This window comes from Indicator indicator, chromosome 2 (assembly GCF_027791375.1).
Source record: "Indicator indicator isolate 239-I01 chromosome 2, UM_Iind_1.1, whole genome shotgun sequence".
Taxonomy (NCBI): domain Eukaryota; kingdom Metazoa; phylum Chordata; class Aves; order Piciformes; family Indicatoridae; genus Indicator; species Indicator indicator.
In genome coordinates, this window is record NC_072011.1 from 63,094,544 (window position 1) to 63,113,958 (window position 19,415).

Below are 19,415 nucleotides of genomic sequence, written 5' to 3' on the forward strand. Positions count from 1 at the left end.
TGATCACTGCTGAAAGTTTTCTGAGGGCAAAAGTGTAATTGGTTATAGATCAATAAGCAATTACATTCGAAAAGAACCCTTCCGTTCCTGAAAGCTGAGAGATTCTTAAATCAAAATCAAACCAATACATGACCAAAGTTGAGCATAATCTACACAACAACATTTCATACTGCCCTAGTTATGTTTATCTCAACTGATCATTTATTTATGGTGCCATAAAAATCCAGATGCTTTCAATTCTGATTGCTACTTATTAGCTTTAAGGCAGTCAAAATGACTTTTTTTTTTTTTTCAGGCTTCCTAGCTTGACAATCTTGCTTTCTCCTTAAGATTTATCATCACAAAGGCAGGGTGACATCAGAGGATAAATTCTAGCATTAACAACGAGCAGAGTCAACTGCGATACAACTCTAATTCCCCCTAGCAGATTTCAGGTTCAGCCTTCCAGGATTAATATACCTTCCTCTGACATCGTTAAATCCTGCTTCATGTAATTAGCTTGCACTATCTGTGCAGGTATCACGGTCTGATTTTTAATTGAAAAGCCATCTAAAATAGCAATGTCTAAAGCAAAAAGCACGTTGAGAAGGAATCAGGCTCTGCACGCTCTAAGCTGTTAGCATTTAGTTCGCTGCTGACTGGCAAAGGTTCATTAGCAAACTGCTGTGTTTACATTAAAGCAATCCAAATCTGAAACCCAGGAATAGAAGGACAGTCAAGATGAGGAGGAAACTGTGCGCATTTCATTCATGATACTTACAATGTGCAGCTCTAAATAGTCTCCCAGCCCAGTAGAGCTGTCCACTCGCACCAACACGGCTTCCTTTTGAACAGTACTAAACCCTATCGCCAGTCTGTCCGCACGAGTGCTTGGCCGGTCGTTAGGAGGCCACGTGTAAGTGATCTGTCCACCACCTTTGCTGAAGATGTACGTTGTTCCCGCTGCAAAACAACAAATACAGGGAATTAGGCCCCTTGCAGCACTCCACACCCACGTGGAGATCATGTGCTCTACAAAAAAAATCAAGCTGTTCTCACTGTATCACAGTACATTAGAAGGAACCACAAGAGATCAAGTCCAACCGCCCTGCTAAAGCAGGATCACTTATGGTAGTCTGCACAGGAATGCATCCAGACAGGTTTTGAAATCCTCCAGAGAAGGAGACTCCACAACCTCTCTGGGCAGCCTGCTCCACTGCTCTGTCACCCTCACTGTAAAGAAGTTTCTCCTCATGTTGAGGTGAAATCTTCTATGTTCAAGCTTGAACCTGTATTTTCTTGTCTTATAATTTGTGCACCACCAAAAAGAGCTTGGCCCCTTCCACTTGACACCCACCCCTCAGATATTTATACACATTGATGAGATCCCCTCTCAGTCTTCTCTTCTCAAGACTAAACAGCCCCAGAGGTCTCAGCCTCAGTTCTCGTGTAGCAAATGGATTCATAGAAACTACCAAGACCATAGTACAACATGAAGGAGTCTCTGTAGCTGGAAAAAATCTTGCAGCGAATGAAGTTAGTGCTTTTTATGTAGTGCAGTCAACACAAAATATAACTACACCTGAAGTGACTGAAAATACCAGAGCTCTGATTCAGGAAGACTGAGTTACTCGAGTGAGTTCATAGATTCACAGATTGCATTGGGTTGGAAGGGATCCTTAAAGATAACCTTTTCCAACTGCCCTGCACTCAGCAGGGACATCTCCGACTAGATCAGGATGCCCAGGCATACATCAAGGCTGATCTTGAAAGTCTCCAGGGATGGGTCCTCAACCACATCCCTGGGCAACCTGTTCCAGTATTTCACCACTCTAATTGTGAAGAACTTCTTCCTGATGTCCTACCTGAATCTGCCCTGCTCCAGTTTCAAACCATTGCCCTTCACCCTATCACCACAGACCCTTCTAAACAGTCCCTCCCCTGTAGGGGGACCTACCTTCCTGTAGGTCCCTTTCAGATATTGCAATGCATGTCTAAGTTCTCCCTGCAGCCTTCTCTTCTCCAGGCTGAACAGCCACAATTCTTTCAGACTGTCTTCACAGGAGAGGTGCTCCAGCCCTCTGATCATCTTGGTGGCCTCCTCTGGACCATATCAAGTCCATATCTCTCATGTGTTGAGTGTCCTATAGCTGCAGGTGAAGTCTCACCAGAGCAGAGGGGAAGAATCACCTTTCTTGACCTGCTGGCCCCACTTCTTTTGATGCAGCCCAGGCTGCCATTGACCTTCTAGGCTGCTGCCTCATGTCCAGCTTCTCACCCACCAGCACCCCCGAGTCCTTTTCTGCAGGGATGCTCTCAGGGTCATCATCCCCCAGCCTGGATTAATATCAAGGCTTGCCCCAGGCTGGGTGGCAGAACCTTGCACTTTGCATTATTGAACCTCATGAGATTCTCCTCAGCCTTCCTCTCTAGCCTGTCCAAGTCCCTCTGGATGGCACCCATCCCATCCTTCAGTCTTATCAACCTCACCACTCAGCTTAGTATCATCTGCAAACTTGCTGAGGGTGTCTCAGTCTCGCTGTCTATAACACTGCTGAGTTCTTAAGCATATGGTGGTAAAATCTGTTTCTGTGGTGTGCAGAACAGGGGTGAGTTGAATCAAATGCTTTCCCAGTCTGGGTCTATGTGGAGAAGAACTCAAGTACTTCCATATACCTCATGAGTGACCAAAAAACCTAATGAGCCAGCTCCTCATTTACACAATGCAAATGTATACACTCTCTCATCTGTCACCTCACCCAGCCAAGCAAGACATTATCAAACACACTCAGAGAAGACACTTGTGGAGCTGAGGTTTATCAGCTTGTGACAGATGGGGATAACAAATGGAAACATACTTTACTTGTCATGTCAGGACAAGAAGTTATCTACCATCTAAGTAAGCAAAGGCTTGTTTGCATAATGCCACTTGTAAGAGTGGAAATCTCTGCACGTTATATGCAGGTCTATAATCTGTTCTAACAAGTGCTGTACTTTAAACCCACTTAGCATCCAGGTGTTTAAATTCAGCAGCAGCTAAAAAAAAAAAAAAAAGGCAGCATATCCTGACATTTTCCATTTAAAATTCCCATCCTAAACACCAGCATAGAGCAAGCAAATTGTGCATGCTCTTGATCTTCCATTTGTAAAGTCCCTCAAGCCGGCCACTTCTTCTCTCTGAAGAGAGGTCAAAGCTTAGGGAGATAAGGCAGCAGACTGCAAATGCAGATGTCTGTATTCACAAACAGGCTCCCTCTCTGGCTACTCGCAGCTTTATTAAATGTAATTCAGTTTATTCCACCCAATTCCCTCACTACATAATTCCTAGGTCCGCATAAGGAGATAAATGTGTATCAATGGAATTGTCATTTTCTTACCTTGACCAAAACTGCTGTGACTTGATGTAAATGTGGAATTACAGACCCACTCCTTAGGGTTTTTCCAGTACCACCAATTTGTAATGTTTCATGCACTGTGCATAGTAGTTCTGAAGAAAGAGACTTGGGGATGCTGATTGCTGAGAAGCCCCCCAAGAGCCAGCAGTGCCCTGATGCAGCCCAGAAGGCAGCTGTGTGCTGGGCTGCAGCCAGAGGAGTGTGGGCAGCAGGGCAAGAGAGGGGATTCTGCCCCTGACTCTGCTCTGCTGAGACCCCACCTCCAATCCTGCATCCAGTTATGGTGTCCCCAGCATAAGGACACAGAGCTGGTGGAGTCCCGAGGAGGGCCACAAAAATGATCCAAGGGCTGCTATGAGGACAGACTGAGGAAGCTGGGGTTGTTCAGCCTGGAAAAGACTCCAGGGGGACCTCAGAGCTGCCTTGCAATACCTGAAGGGATCTTACACAAAGACTGCAGAAGGACTTTTCATGAGGGTGTCTAGAGACAGGACAAGGAGGAATGGTTTAAAGCTGAGGGAGAGCCAGGGTTAGACTGGGTCTTAGGAAGAAGTTCTTCAGTATGATGGTGGTGAGACTCTGGAATAGGTTGCCCAGGGAGGCAGTGGATGCCTCCTACCTGGGGGTGTTCAAGGTCAGGTTGGATGAGGCCTTGAGTAGCCAAGACTAGTGGAGAGGTGTCCCTGACCATGGCAAGGGGTTGGAGTAGATGATCTCTTAGGTCTCTTCCAACCTGAGCCATTCTAGGATTCCATGATTTTACAGCAACACACTTGAGGGATTTCACTGTGCTTCACATAGATCTCTTGGATTTTATCTTGATGGCAGAAAACCAACCTGCATGTGTTTTAGGAAAACCTGTCAACTCTGCTCAGCAAAGCCAAACACAATAATAGATCTGATATCTGAAGTTTCATTCACACACCAGGTGAAATCAGGGTTTATCCTCATTGCAAAGAAATCTGCAAGAGTCATGAAGATAGGAGCTGTGCCTTAAAAACAAAGTTTGCTAATGGACATGGGCAAATGGTGTCTGGTTTCATAATCTTAGAATCATAGAATTGTCAGGGTTGGAAGGGACCTCAAGGATCATCCAGTTATAATTCCCCTGCCATGGGCAGGGACACCTCACACTAGATCAGGTTGCTCAGAACCACAGCCAGCCTGCCCTTAAAAACCTGCAGGGATGAGGCTTCTACCACCTCCCTGGGCAACCTGTTCCAGCATCTCAAAACCCTCATGGTGAAGAACTTCTTCCTAACATCCAATCTGCATCTGCCCACTTCTAGTTTTACTCCATTCCCCCTATTCCTATCATTACTTGACACCCTGAAACATCCCTCACCAGCTTTCCTGTAGGCCCCCTTCAGATACTGGAAAGCCACAATAAGATCTCCTCAGACAAAAGCCTAACTTCCTGCTCTCTCACCACTGCCTTTTTCAGGTGCTGTGCTCTAAAATGTTGCATGCTATGCTGCAATGGTTGAATCTGCAGCTCTAGCTGCAGATACGTTTAGGCAGGCAATGTCACTCTTGATGGGCTCCAAGTTCTCCTTCTCACTGCTGCTGTTGACTTCAAATCTTGACCCAGTTGAGGAGTGACAGTGCTTGGACCTTCATAGAGTGTATGTCGCATTCTTGTCTTTAGTGAAAGGATTTATTCTGTGTTGATTGAAAAACTGAGGGCTTGATCTAAAGCTCATTAAAAACAGTGACAGCCTTGCTGATGACTTCATAAAACATTGTGTCAGGTCACGAATGAGGCTCTGATAAGTAACAAAACTGTGAAGGCTAATAAAAATCAGCTCCTTACACCTCAATGTCACAGATGAAACTGTTAGAATAGCACATAAGATTTAAGTGGGAGTGCAGAATTCTCCTTTTCTTGGCTGTAACAGATGTGTTTACCCAGTAGAGAAGACAAAGAAAAAGCCTGCCAAGTGATGCTGGAGTCATACTGAAGATCATGACCCAGAAGTAAGTCTCCAGATCTGAACAATGAGAGGCTTTATTGCTCTTATTCAGAGGGAATCTTTGTGGCATTTTTTTTTTCTCAATGCTGTCCCTTCAAACAAACCAGGGGACAGAAAATCTGCTGCTGCCCCAGTGAAGCCAAGGGCTGTGGCAGTAGGACTGGAGAAGGTTAGAAGCAAATCTTAAACTATGTAGAATTAACATCAAAGTTAAAAACCTTATCATAGAGCTGCTTAGATTGGAAGAGACCTCAGAGATGATCTATTCCAACCTCCCCACCATGGGCAGGGACGTCCCTCAGCTAAACTCAGCTGCTCAAGGCCTCATCCAGTGTAACCTGTGGCTTATGGTTGAGAATTTGTTGTTTGGGGTTTTTTAATGGCAAAGCTTTCCCTTCTTTATAACTGTCCATTTTGTAGCTCTTCAAACTGCGTGTCTGGTTCCAGGCTAATCAATCCATGCTGATGAACACAGATCTGCCTCTGTGTAAGCTGCACAGGGAGTCACGTTCTTTGAATTTCCTGTATTAATTATGGAAAAAATGGGTCGGAAGCCATTGGAGAATAGACCCTCCAGTGTTTATATTTCAAGAAAGACAAATACAATAATGTAAAATGTATTACTCTGGGATTGATCTTAGCTTAGAGTCTAACCTACCATTAACTATTCGAGGAAACCACCCTGCTTTGTACCAGTTTTGGGTATGTTCAGAAACAACAGAGAAAGATTAATTCACTGGCTCCATAAAGGCTTTTAAGCTCTCTGACAGACCTTCTAATGTCTCTGCTGTTCTTTCAGAGCGCTGTCAGTAAAAGCCAACCCTCTTCCTCCTCTCTCTTAGCTTATGGCACTGTGTCGTTTGGGGTTTATCATCTCCAGAGAATTGAAAGCAGCAGAATTAGAATGTCAAGAATAGCAATGCCATCAGCACAGGACTCGTAAGTAGGCAACTTTGTAACATGTCAGTGCTATCTCTCAGCCACAGAATTTACTGCATAATTCTTTATGGGCCCATGCATCTACACAATGTTTAGGAAAAAAAAGTCCACAGAGCTCTTGGAAATGCTTAACCGTGAAGGCACAGTTCCTATTGTAACAAATTGCCAGTGGTCAAGAAGCAGTAATGTTTTTTAATGGCCTGGGTCTCTCAAGTCCTACTGGGCTGCAAAATTCATCTTTATGAAATAGTGCATTCGTTTCAGCAGAGCCAGGCAGCAACTCAAGGACATCTGCTTACCTATACAGTATTAAGCAGATAAATATTTTGTTTAGTACCCATTTGCTGTATCTATTACTGCCTATGACCGCAAAGCTTTTTGATATTTACTGCTCTGAAGTCACATCTGAGGTAGTTTAATAGTTTGCTCAAATCAGCAACAAATCAACAGCTTTCTACCTTCCCCACGTTCATCCCAATTTTACACTCAAGCTATATTGCACTGAAGCATAGGATACATAACATAATTCCATATTTTTCCTGTATAACATCAGTAATTTAACGTTTATTTCCCACATTCACAGCAGGGCTCAGGTGTCGCTTAAGTGAAAGCAATGGTTTGATTGAGCTCTGGATCCCAATAAATTATGACTCCATCACACTCTGCAGCTGAAAAAACTAAGACTGAAGGCCGTAAACTTCAATAATGAAGCCAATAAGCTGCCCTTCCACTAACAGTAAAGCAATTTTTTAACTATTATACAAAATATGAAGGGTAAGCATTGCTGGTTATAATAACAAATTACCCAGCAAATGTAATTTTCTTCCTTATCAGTACTTTACTTCATTCTGGGCTAGAATGTGAACCCTCTTATTCCCACTGCTAAGCAATTACTTGCATTTATATAAACCTGCTGAATCCAGTGAGACTGTTTGTGCAGGTTACTATTAATTACCAGGAGTGGTGAATTTACAATATGAATATTGTATATACACATATATTTGCCCAAACATCTATATGGAGCCATTAATCACACTTGCTATGTTCAGGGAAACACATAAAACACCATTAAGGCTTCTTTTTACATTTTCATTCTATATATTTTCACCCTGCCCAAGGTGGAGACTCAGAAAATTCCACCAAATTTCCTTACATAGGTTTGCAAGGAATTTCCTGAGGAAAATAATGAAAGGAATGAAAGGAATGCTTCAAGTGTGGATATGTCAGAGGGAGAGATGGAGCTGCTTTGAAATAATCACTTTGGTGGGTTAGAAACGAGTCTTCAGAATGGACTGGATTTTAGGAAGAAGTTCTTCATTATGAGGGTTGTGAGACTCTGGAATAGGCTGCCCAGGGAGGTTGTGGATTCCTCCTCCCTGGGGGTGTTCCAGGCCAGGCTGGATGAGGCCCTGAGCAGCTGAGTCTAGTTGAGAGGTATCCCTGCTCATGGCAGGGAGGTTAGAGTAGATGGTCTCTGAGGTCCTTTCCAACATGAGCCATGCTCTGATTCTTTGTTTCTTAGACTAGGATGTGTCTTGAATTATTTACACAGGATAGAGATTATATGCTGAGAGAATAGAGAATCTATCCTGAGGTGAGGAGGGAGAATAGCTGTCCTCATTTGAGCCCACTCTATAACAATGACCCATTAGGGTTAACCATGGAAAGAAGATGGGAAGAGCTGCTGGAAGAAGTGTTTCAGAGTAGCAGATCAGATGGAAGAATGTTTCAAACTAACATCGGATTCAACTGATGATTTCCTGAAGGCATGCTGGTACACTGTGTCACACTAATCTGGGCAGGAGCCTGAATATGGATTGTAAATTCTTTGCTGCAATACATCAAGCTTCTCTAAGTACAGTCTGTTTAACAGCAGAAAAGGTGCATTGGATGGGGACGATGATTTAAAACAGATTATTGCCTGTAGCTCTCCAAAAAGCTTGAGCCACAGGGGTAAATATGGACAAACATTTGATTTTCTGGCCAGGCTCCTCTTAGACTTGTGGATAATAGGGTCTAGGAGAATATTTATGATATTCCTTTGACCACACTCAGCTTGGCGAACTTTAAAGGGTCATAAGTTTGGCTGGAAATTGAGTGCCACTCAAAACACTTTCTAGTTAGGTCCTTCAACCTGTCTGACTTGCATGCTCAAACTATGATTATTGCCAGCAGTTCTATTGTGCCAGTGCATTTGTCATCTCTGAGATCACAAACTGCGTGGCATAATTCCTTAGCAATTCATAAAATTATGTCAGTTGGAAAAATATCTTTAAGATCATTGACTCCAGCTGTAAACCCACCACCACAGCCAATTAAGGATGTCCTAAACTGCCATGTCTACAGGTTTTTTTCAACACCTCCAGGGATGGTGGCATTACCACCTGCCTGGGCAGCCTCTTCCAAGGCCTGACCACTCTTGCAGGAAAGAAATGTTTCCAAATTTCCAGTCTAACGAGCTCTATTAATTTTGACAGAGGCACTAAGGGACAAACAACAACTCGAACTTGTAAGTAATGGTGGCTCAATGGCTATGAAGAAAAACTTTTATGCAGCTTAGCATTGGTATTACAAGTTAGCATCATTCTTACCATCATAACTGCCACAGATGGTTAAAATACCAGTTTCAAAGAACTGAAAGGATTTTTCTAACTGGAGTCATTCTGATATCTTTACTCAAACCAAGCAGCATCTGACATCTTCAATGACCCCATTGATTTAGATTAGATCACTTAGGTGGAGTAAAGTACTACTCAGTTTGAGTAGGCACATCAAACTAAGAGCTTTCAATTGTGCCTAAAATGAATATAATTTTGAGAAGGATTTTAGCTAAGCAAGACCCATCTGCAAGGATTCCTAAGAGAATGCAGAAATTAGAGTATCTGTTCAACTGACTTATTAACAAACCATGAATTCATTTACTGAATGCAAATAGATTTGATAGTATTTAGGCTCTCATCTCTAAGGTCCATTCCAACCTAAGCCATTCTATGATTCTGCAAAATGATTTTTGTTACGTTTGAAACAACCACAGTAAAATGAAGTTCCGGGATTTGTTAGAAATCATAGAATGGTTTGGACTGGAACAGACCTTAAAGATCATCCAGTTCCAACTCTCCTACCACAGGCAGGGACACCTCTCACTAGCCCAGGTTGCTCAAGGCCTCATCCAACCTAGCCTTAAACACATCCAAGGAGGGGGCATCCACAACCTCCCTGAGCAACCTGTTCCAATGTCTCACCACCCTCACTAAAAAGAATTTCTTTCTAATATCCAGTCTAAATCTCTCCTCTTCAAGATTAAAAATCAAATCTGTCTGGGAAACAGGTCCCCTTCCAAGCCACTGAGGATGCTGGGAAGCAGAGGTTGTCCCAGGGTGTACTCACTGTGGCATCCCATGGGGTTGGCATTGGCCAGCTGGGCAAAGCTTGTTGATCTCATTACCAAAACCAACGAGTTATTTTATGAGGGAGCACAGCCCTTCTAACACAAATCTGACACAGACTGGTAAAAGAAAATTCTTCTTCTTGTCCAGAATCTCTCAGTCCAAACATTTCACTGGCTGCCTATTACACATCACTTTTCCAGTATGGATGGCTGTCCAAACTGAATGCAGACTGTTTGTGTAGGAAATGCAAGCCAAGTAATTCCCCATTATTGCCTTGCACCTTTATGTAATGTAGATGGTTAGAAAATGATACATTTCTGAAATCAAAGCCTCCTTTAAATGTCATACTGCAGTCAACATGAAACATTTTAATCCATTATAACTCTACTAAAGGTAACAAGGATACGACGTGCCTGCTTCTGAAAGCTTGCCAAAAAGTCAGATGGAAATTAAAAGCCAAATGTCTATAAATAAAACAAGGTTTTATTCCACCTACAACCCTTGTCAGCTTACACTTAAAGATAAATTTCTTGAGCAGTGTCTAGAGAAGTGGAAACTCTGTTGTTGGGAAACACGTATGAGAAGGCAGTGAGATGAAAAAAATATTTCCATAGGGATATAATGGAAAGGCATTATCAGATTGAAATTAGTAAACTCAAGTACTGCTGAAGACAGTGGGACTGTTCTGGTCCCCACACTCCTTCCATTAGGAAATGTCAAGGCCCTGTACTTGCATTTAACCCCTGTTACATTAAATTCCATTAAAATAAATGGACTGCACGTGCACTGATTTGCTTCTTAGGGCTTATTAGCTGTGCCAACATAGAAGAAGAATGCAGAAGAATGCAGTGCATGTGCAGTGATTTTCTTCTTAGGGCTTATTAGTTGTGCCAACCTACAAGAAGAATGCAGTGAAGAGGGTGGTTAGTTGAAAGGATTTGTGACAGGATGCAGAAACTAGGACATTAGCTCAGATGTTACGCAGGTCGATATAGACCAAATGTTGCTACCATCTGTTGGGGGCCTATGTGAAATCATTCAGTGGTTCCAATCCAGGGACCTTACAAACTCAACAGATACCTGGCAAAAGTTAGGAATTCTGAGAGCCAAGTAACTTGAGTTGTGAGAGTCTCCAAGCTTGCTGACTCAACTCAGAGAGGCCTGTAAGTGGAAGACAAGCTGCTTATGCACCAGGATCTGAACATCTCCCACAGATGCTATTTCTGCACAGATGTACATACTGGCCCAAAAAAAACAGGAGAAGAAAATCCAAAATTAATTTTTCTGTGTATAAGTCCATCAAAATGCAATGTACTTTGCAAAGAAATAACATCATTACATTTTTTTCTAAGGAATAATTTCATGCACAACACAGTGCCTGAAGCTGTTTTCATTCAAGTACCTACAGTAATATCCTAATTCTCAGAAGTGCTGCAGCATTTCTTGAAACCTTTAAAAGTCAACCCCCTGCTCTTTAAATGAAGATGCAAACATGTCAAATAGCTGGCCTCACATTATTTAATTTTCTTTAAATGGACAGAAGTTTGGCTGCAAATGCCTAGTATGCTTCTAGGCTAAAGTCTTTCTTAGTGGCTTCCTTACAATGACAATCCTCCAGTTACCCAATCTTGTGTTAACTTTGTTATTTTTAATTGACATTTACATTATCTTCCTTGCTAAGTTGTGCATCTCATCATTTACTCATGAAAAATACTAAACTGCTTAGAGAGCTCTCTCAAGCAGTAAAAACCACCCCCTGTCTTAGAAGGAATGTGTAACGTGCTGAAAATAAAAGCATTGCTAACTGCAAGCCTGTTAAATTCACTGGAAAAATGAGACAAGCACAACTTGGATGTTAGATGCTGGACTAAGATAAGATGCTACTATTACTCACAGCAGAAAGATACTACTGGCAATGCTGCAAACTACAGAGTTTGCTGAGATGGAGCCTCTTCTGAAATTAGCAAGTTGTGTTATGGACAGTGTGCAGCCAAATTTAATATTGGAGAGCAAGAAGCTCTGTGAAATACATACACAGAGAATCACACAGAATGGCCTGGGTTGGAAGGGATCTCCAAAGGTCACCTAGCCAAACACCCTCTGCAGTGAGCAGAGACATCCTCAGCTACATCAGGTTGCCCAGAGCCCTGTCAAGCCTTGCTCTTAATATCTCCAGGGATAGAGCCTCAACTACCTCCCTGAGCAACCTGTTCCAGTCTTCCACAACCATCATGGTACAGAACTTGTTCCTAACATCCAATCTAAATCTGCTCTTCTCTAGTTTGAAGCCATTGCCCCTCATTCTATCACTGCAGGCCTTTGCAAACAGTCTCTCTCCAGCCTTCTTGCATCCCCCTTCAGATACTGGAAGGTTGCTATTCGGTCTCTCTGGAGCCTCCTCTTCTCTCTCCAGGCTGAACACCCCCAGCTCCCTCAGCCTGTCCTCGTAGCAGAGGAGCTCCAACCCCCTGATCATTTTCACAGCCCTCCTCTGGATCCACTCCATCAGCTCCATGTCTTCCTGTATTGAGGGCTCCAGACCTGGATACAGTACTCCAGGTAAGGTCTCACCAAAGCAGAGTAAAGTAGCAAACTCAATTACTAGTAGTCAGCAAATAAAATATTGTTGTGGTAGCAATTCAGTAAGTTTGCAGATGACGCTAAACTGGGCAGGAGTGTTAATCTGATTAAAGTTAGGGAGGCTTTGTAGAGGGACCTGGGAAGGCTGGATACATGGCCCAAGGACACTGGCATGAGGCTGAACAAGGCCAAGTGTTAGGTCCTGTGTTTGGGTCACAGCAATCCCATGAATGCTGCAGGCTTGGGGCTGCAAAGGACATGGGACTACTGCTTGATAGCTGGTTGAATACGAGCCATCATCGTCACCTGTATCAGCCAGCAGGTCTAGGGAAGTGATTGTACTGCCATGCTCAGCACTGGTGAGGCCATACCTTGAGTATAGGGCTCAGTTTTCAGCCCTCACTACAAGAAAGTCATTGAGATGCTGTAGCAGGTCTAGAAAAGCACAGTGAGGCTGGTGAGGTCTAGAGCACAAGTCTTGTGAGGAGTGGCTGAGGGAACCAGGGCTTTTTAGTCTGCAGAAGAGAAGGCTGAGGGGAGACCTTATTGTTCTCTACAACTCCCTGAAAGGAGGTTGGAGTGAGCTGGGTGTGGGTCTCTCCTCCCAAGTAACAAACCATAGGACAAAATGGCCTCAAATTGAGCCATGGGAGGTTTACAATGGATATTAGGAAAAATTTATTTTCTGAAAGGGTTGTTGAGCCCCAGAACAGGCTGCTCATGGAAGTGGTTGAGCCGCTGTCCTTGGAGGTATTTTTAAAGACAGATAGATGTGGTGCTCAGTGACATGATTTAATGGTGACTTGGTAGTGCTAGGTTAATGGCTGGACTTAATCTGAAAGGTCTTTTTCAACCAAAACAATTCTACGATTCTATGAAATGAAAGATATTAAATCTCTGGAAAAAACATGACCTTAAGCTTCCCTGAAGCACAGGAAACCAAATCAGCTGTTCAGTTGCTAGAGGCATCTCAGAGGCAGAGCTGGCAAAGAGAAGGACTGATGAGCAGGCTACATATTATCTGCAGCCATATAGCACTGCATTGTCTTTCTAAATCCAAGCATGAGCAACCCCAAACATTCATGATATTTCATTTCTTTTCATACACCAAGTAACACAACTGATTCTAGAAATCCTCAGATTTTAAACCCCAACCTAGCCTTCACCAGTATTTCACATGCTCAAACTTCAGAAAAGGGGTGCATGGAGAAAAGTGTGTCCAGCAGGTCTATGGAGGTTCTTCTCCCCCTCTACTCTGCCCTGGTGAGACCATGCCTGAGTATTGTGTCCAGTTTTGGGCTCCCCAGTTCAAAAGAGACAGGGATCGGCTGGAGAGAGTCCAAGGGAGAGCCACAAGGATGCTTAGGGGACTTGAGCATCTGCCCTGTGAAGACAGAATGAGAGCCCTGGGGCTGTTTAGTCTGGAGAAGAGAAGTCTGAGAAGGGATCTGAGCAATGTCTATCAATACCTGAGGGGTGGGTGTCAAGTGGAGGGGGCCAGGCTCTTTTGGGTGGTGTGCAGTAATAAGATGAAGAACAATGGATACAAACTTGAGCATAGAAGGTTTCACCTCACCATGAGGAGAAACTTCTTCACAGTGAGGGTGACAGAGCAATGGAGCAGGCTGCCCAGAGAGGTTGTGGAGCCTCCTTGTCTGGAGACTTTCAAAACCCACCTGGATGCATTCCTGTGCAGACTACCCTAAGTGGTCCTGCTTTGGTGGGGGGGGTGTGGACTTGATCTCTTGACATCACTTCCAACCTCTAATGTACTATGATATTGTGATACTGTGAAAAGTAGCAGGTAAAAGAGGAATATGATGTAAAATATCTGGTTTGTTGGCTCAAGGGAAGCCTGAAAATAAGAACCAGCAAGCAGCTACAAATGAGACTCTTTATCTGGAAAGATTTCCTAGTCATTATCCCAAGGATTGATTTTGGGACATCAATGTTTGTTTATGTTATCAAAGCTGCACATGAAACAAATAGTGTTTAATAGGGGTACACAGATCCAGCTTTAAGGTTATTAGACCATTATAATAACAGCTAACAGGGGCCAGCCAGGTTGGGCCAATTCACTTCCTTCCTACTTCTTTCTGGTCTACTACAGAATGGATTTCCAATTGTGGTTTGGCACCAAACTGCTCCGTGCCTTGTCATTATGATAATTGCTATCATTCTTCTTTGGAAAGTCCTTCTGCTGTTGTTTGTAAGCAACAATTCACTGCCAGCTTCAAAGGATAAAGAGCTGCAGTGAAAAATATGCTTTCCACTGGCTTACATAGGGGAGTAATTAGGGAGCATGGTTTAACCACTGGATTCCACAATGGTATTTAGAGAGAAGCTGACAAAACATTGTTGGGGTGTAAGTTATTCATTCAGCCCAGCAGGGACGAACTCAAGTGTCAGCTCTGCCACCTCAGATGCCAGTACTATCAGCTATGACTTAGTTTACTCAAGTATGCAAGAAAGGTGAGCAGTTAATCACCCTCTGAAGCCTAATTAGAGCAGTCATTTTGTGTAGGCCTTTTGCTTCAAATTGTCTGGCTGGAGGATATTATGAGTGCTTCTAATTTCCTGAAGTGAAGATCAGTCTTCAATAGTTTGGGAATCCTTCAATACAGCAATTTATAGTAGCATAGACAATGATGTTAAGGTCCCCTCAAAATGTGAAAAATTGTTCTGGGCAGAAATGTGCTGAGAAAAACAACCTGCTTTTTAATTAGCATTCATCTAAGTTTGCTAAAAAGCCTAACTCAACCCAAACCCAAACGTTTCCCAAGACAAAATGCAAAGGCTCAAAGAGACTAAAAACCAGCCCTGCAGAATCAATTCATAGATTCATAGAATGGTTTGGGTTGGAAGGGACATTAAAGATCATCCAGTTCGAACCCTTCTGCCATGGGCAGGGACACCTTCCACTAGACCAGGTTGCTTAAGGACTCATCCAGCCTGGCCTTGAACACTGACCTGGGCAACCTGTTCCAGCATCTCACCATCTGTGAAGAATTTCTTTTTAATCTTCAGCCTAAATCTCCCCTCTTACAACTCAAAGCCAACGCCCCTCATCCTGCCACTACAAGTCCTTGTAAAAAGTACCTCTCCAATTCTTCAGTAGCTACCTTCAGGTACTGGAAAGCTCCTCTAAGCCTTCTCTTCTCCAGGCTGAACAACCCCAACTCTCTCAGCCTGTACTCATAGGTGAGGTTCTCCAGTCCTCTGATCATGTTCATGATCTCCTCTGGACCCACTCCAGCAGTTCCATGTCCCTCTTATGCACCAGAACGGAGCAGAGTACTCCAGGTGCGGTCTTGTGAGAGCAGAGTAGGGGGGCAGCATCACCATACTAACCTGGAAGCTTGGAGGACTCCTGCACTACAGGATTTCTTTGACAGATTGCCTAAGGCATAACCCTTCTAGAAACATCTTTGCATCTCACACAAAGAGTAAATCCACTGAAGACCCCCAAGTAGTAAAATGCAATTGTAGACTATTTGACTGGAAATCAGTGAACTTCACAAGACTCTCAGTCCATCTTATAAATGAACATCAATCAGAAGCTGAGATTCACTCTTCACATCTAGAAGGGTTTGTTCATATCCTGTTTAGCTCTCAATGGCCACTTGTGTCGGTGTGAGCTGAAATTCCCCCCCCCCCAACAATAACCAGGCTAGCCCAGTCTGGAAGCAAATGAAAAGCTGTATTTACAAGCAGAGCCTAAAATCTACAATGAAATGCAATGAATATGTACAAATATACAAAATTCACAACATTCACAAATATATACAATCAACAGAAAAAGCACAATCGATCTCCCTTTGCTTCCCCCCAAGGGGACCCTCCCAAAGGGGGCCTCCCTCTCCCAGGAGCTTCCCTCCCAGACCCCCCTGGACAGAGAAGCAGAGTTGGTTAAGCAGAAAGTTGTTAACTTAGCTGCCAAGGTCAGTGTGTTATCTTCAGCCAGAAGAGAAGAAGAAACAGCAGCCAGACAGCCCAGCAACTGCCCCCACTGCCGAACGCAGAATGTGCAGAATGCCTACTTTGTTTTGGGTAATAGTTCTTAAACATTTCTATCTATCCAATGGAAGTGTTTAGAACAATCGTTATTTTGCTTTCTTACACCCAATAGTGACTTATTTACATTCTTTCACTTTCTCTGTTCTGAACTTTGCAAGGAAAAATTAAAAAGACAGTTTCAAACCATCACACCACTCCACATTCCTTGCTGGCACATGCTGTCATCTCAGTAAGATGACTATTCAGGGAGAGGCTGGCTTTGTGATGAGTTCGCTGAGATCTGACATAGCTATGCAACCTAAGCACTGCAGTTAAACAACAGAAGAGTGGGGTTTTTTCTTTCTTTTTTAATACCCTGCTGTTTTAAAGTGCATTGTGAATATTAACATATTCCAGTAAATTAGTCTGCACTCATTATCATAAGCAATTACTTACTGTTTAGATGCTGCTGCTATCAAATTGGCAAGCAATTTGCAAGAGCTAATAGACAGCATTAAAAAAAAACCTTTTCCACATTCTGACAGTATGAAAAGACAAATGTTTCTAGCAACACACTCCTTTATAGACAGATGCTTCTCTGTAAATAAAAATTCTGTGTACCTCTTCCTATCTGATATCTCTGCTTCAGCGGCAAGCAGATAACTACCTGAGGCTCTGTGACAAACTCTTTCTAAACTCTGTTTTGATGCCATGGAGTAAATCATAAATACCTCAGGCCAAGTGCAGCAGTAACATCTCATTCAGGTTGAAAGAGAAGCTGTTGCCATGCTCATTTTTGAAAATAATAGTTTAGAAAATATATCAATGTGAAGTTCAGTTCTTTGCTCTCGAAGCTATTACTTGTTCCCGGTGCAACACTGTCAGATGGTAAGGGTAAATCAACAGCCTTGTCCTCAAGACACAGGTAAGAACAGAATGAGGCATGGAGAACCTGTCCTGCTTCCAGCAATAACAACAACCTGAGCCCAGGCAAGCAGTAATCCCAAATGAAATCGCCAAGGTCACCTCAAAATAAAAACCCAAGTGAGAAAAGAACTGGGCCTCCTCTTCTGAAGGACACTCACTGGATGTTGCAGAGACTATCCTAACAGAGTGTTCTGCTTAGCCACAGAAAAGATAGACATGAACATGTAGCATGAGTCACTGAGAACCCAAAGAACTGTCATCATAGAATCACAGAATGGTAGGGGTTAGAGGGGACCTCTGGAGATCACCTAGTTCAACCCCCCTGCTAAAGGAGGTTGCACAGGAAGGCATCCAGGCAGGTTTGGAAAGTCTCCAGAAGAGACTCCACAACCTCTCTGGGCAGCCTGGTCCAGTGCTCAGTCACCCTCACAATAAATCAGTTTCTCCTTAATTTCAGGGATATCCACCCTGGCTGGGGGATGATGAGATTGAGAGCAGCTCTGCAGAGGAAGACTTGGGGGTGCTGCTGGGTGAGAAGCTGGACAGGAGCCAGCAATGGGCACTTCCATCCTGAAGATCAAAGGCAGCCTGGGCTGTATTAAAATCAGCATGGCCAGAGATGGAGAGATGGGATTCTGCCACTCTGCTCTGCCCTGGTGAGACCTCACCTGCAGTGCTGTGTCCAGCTCTGGAGTCCCCAACACAAGAGAGAGATGCCTTGATGTGTCCCTGGGCAGCCTGATCTGGTTGGAGGTGTCCCTGCTGACTGCAGGAGGGTTGGACAAGATGACTTTTGAGGGTGCTTTCCAACCTGGTGTAATCTGTGAATCCATGGTAAAAAACCTCCTGATCTGGTGAGATAAAGAATCTCTGTTCAGACTGCAACCAGCTGCTTGAGGGTGTGTGCCTGTGAGCTACCTGCATGGTCACTGTGCCTTATCTACCTGTTTATACCTAACTGCCTTTAATGCAGCTGTGGATCTTAATGGGGATCTTGGGAATCCCATGTAACATAAACAAACCACAGTAATTTTAAGCAATTCCCGGAGCACATTTCTAGAAATACAAGTTGTGAGCTTAGGTCTTGATCTCTCAAGCTATGTTTCAGTGTGGAACCAATTACTACACCCATCTTAGCTCATCAAATACAGAGGCACTAATGTACCTTTAACTCTTGGAGAGCAGTGGTCCCTGTCTGCTGTGCTCCATTATCCACCCTTCTATTATATATTATTGGGTTGAAAACATCTTGGGTAAAAATAGGCATCATTTTGAAAAATCCTTGGAGTTCTCAAACATGTTTTACCCTATTCAAAGCTAAAGCACTTTCTGCACCTTTCTTGCAACTACCTTTAGAAATAAAACACCTTTCTAAATTATGTGTTTCAGTTCAAACTTTCCAATTAGCCTTGCCAAATGCATGCTTTTCAGAGCTAAAAATGATGTGTGCCTTGGTCTCTGAAACAAAGCAAGGAAACTCTCCTCTGATTAGCAAACCCTTTTTAATTCTTTTTGTTTTAATTCTTACTGACCTTGAGTAGAAAAAGACATTCAGTAACTATTTATAAGGAGAGTGTTTCAGATGAAGTGATCTGCTCAGAGTAGGGCATTTCCCCTTTCATCAATCCTTCATCCCCTCCTACATCTAATCCTAATCTGCAAGAGTTCTGACAAATGGTTTGATTTCTAACAATGTGGCAGAAATGGCAAGCAGCTCTTACAGCCAAGGCCATGTCTCCAAACAAATCTTCCTCTTCTCTTGGGAAAAAAAAAGAGCAATACCTTACAGCTGATGTTCAGTATTCATGTCCTGAAGCTACTACACGAAAAGAGAAGGAATTGAAGCTTCAAACTACCTTTTGATAAATCAAAGTTGATGTATAACAGCATGCAAGGAATCTATCTATCTACCTACCTGCCTGCCTACCTACCTACCTACCTATTCATTTCATAGAATCACAGAATGGTTTGGGTTGGAAAGGGATCATGCAGTTCCAACCCCCCTGCCATGGGCAGAGACACCTTCCATTTTTATTTATTTATTTCACTCCCTACAAATCCCAAAACAGCAATTCCTCCATTTTCTGGAGAAATCCATGGCTGCACATGAAATTCAGCCAGAGGATTGTTAACCTTGAACTATAATGAAAGAAAAAAAGAGAAACACAAAACTATTTGGGTAAGCAGCAATTGCTATAAATTGTGATTAAACCTCACCAATGTTTGCAGGCCCAAAG

At 43.2% G+C, this 19,415-nt stretch overlaps 1 protein-coding gene across 20 annotated transcripts in view; it reads right to left on the bottom strand.

The window, feature by feature from the left end:
• NRXN1 (neurexin 1) overlaps nucleotides 1-19,415 on the bottom strand; it is a 767,737-nt gene that overhangs the window by 245,683 nt on the left and 502,639 nt on the right. For all 20 annotated transcript variants that reach the window (XM_054395842.1, XM_054395825.1, XM_054395833.1 and 17 more), the window contains one exon: nucleotides 761-942. In XM_054395842.1, coding sequence (XP_054251817.1) covers nucleotides 761-942 — 182 coding nt within the window. The remainder of the gene's footprint in view (nucleotides 1-760; nucleotides 943-19,415) is intronic.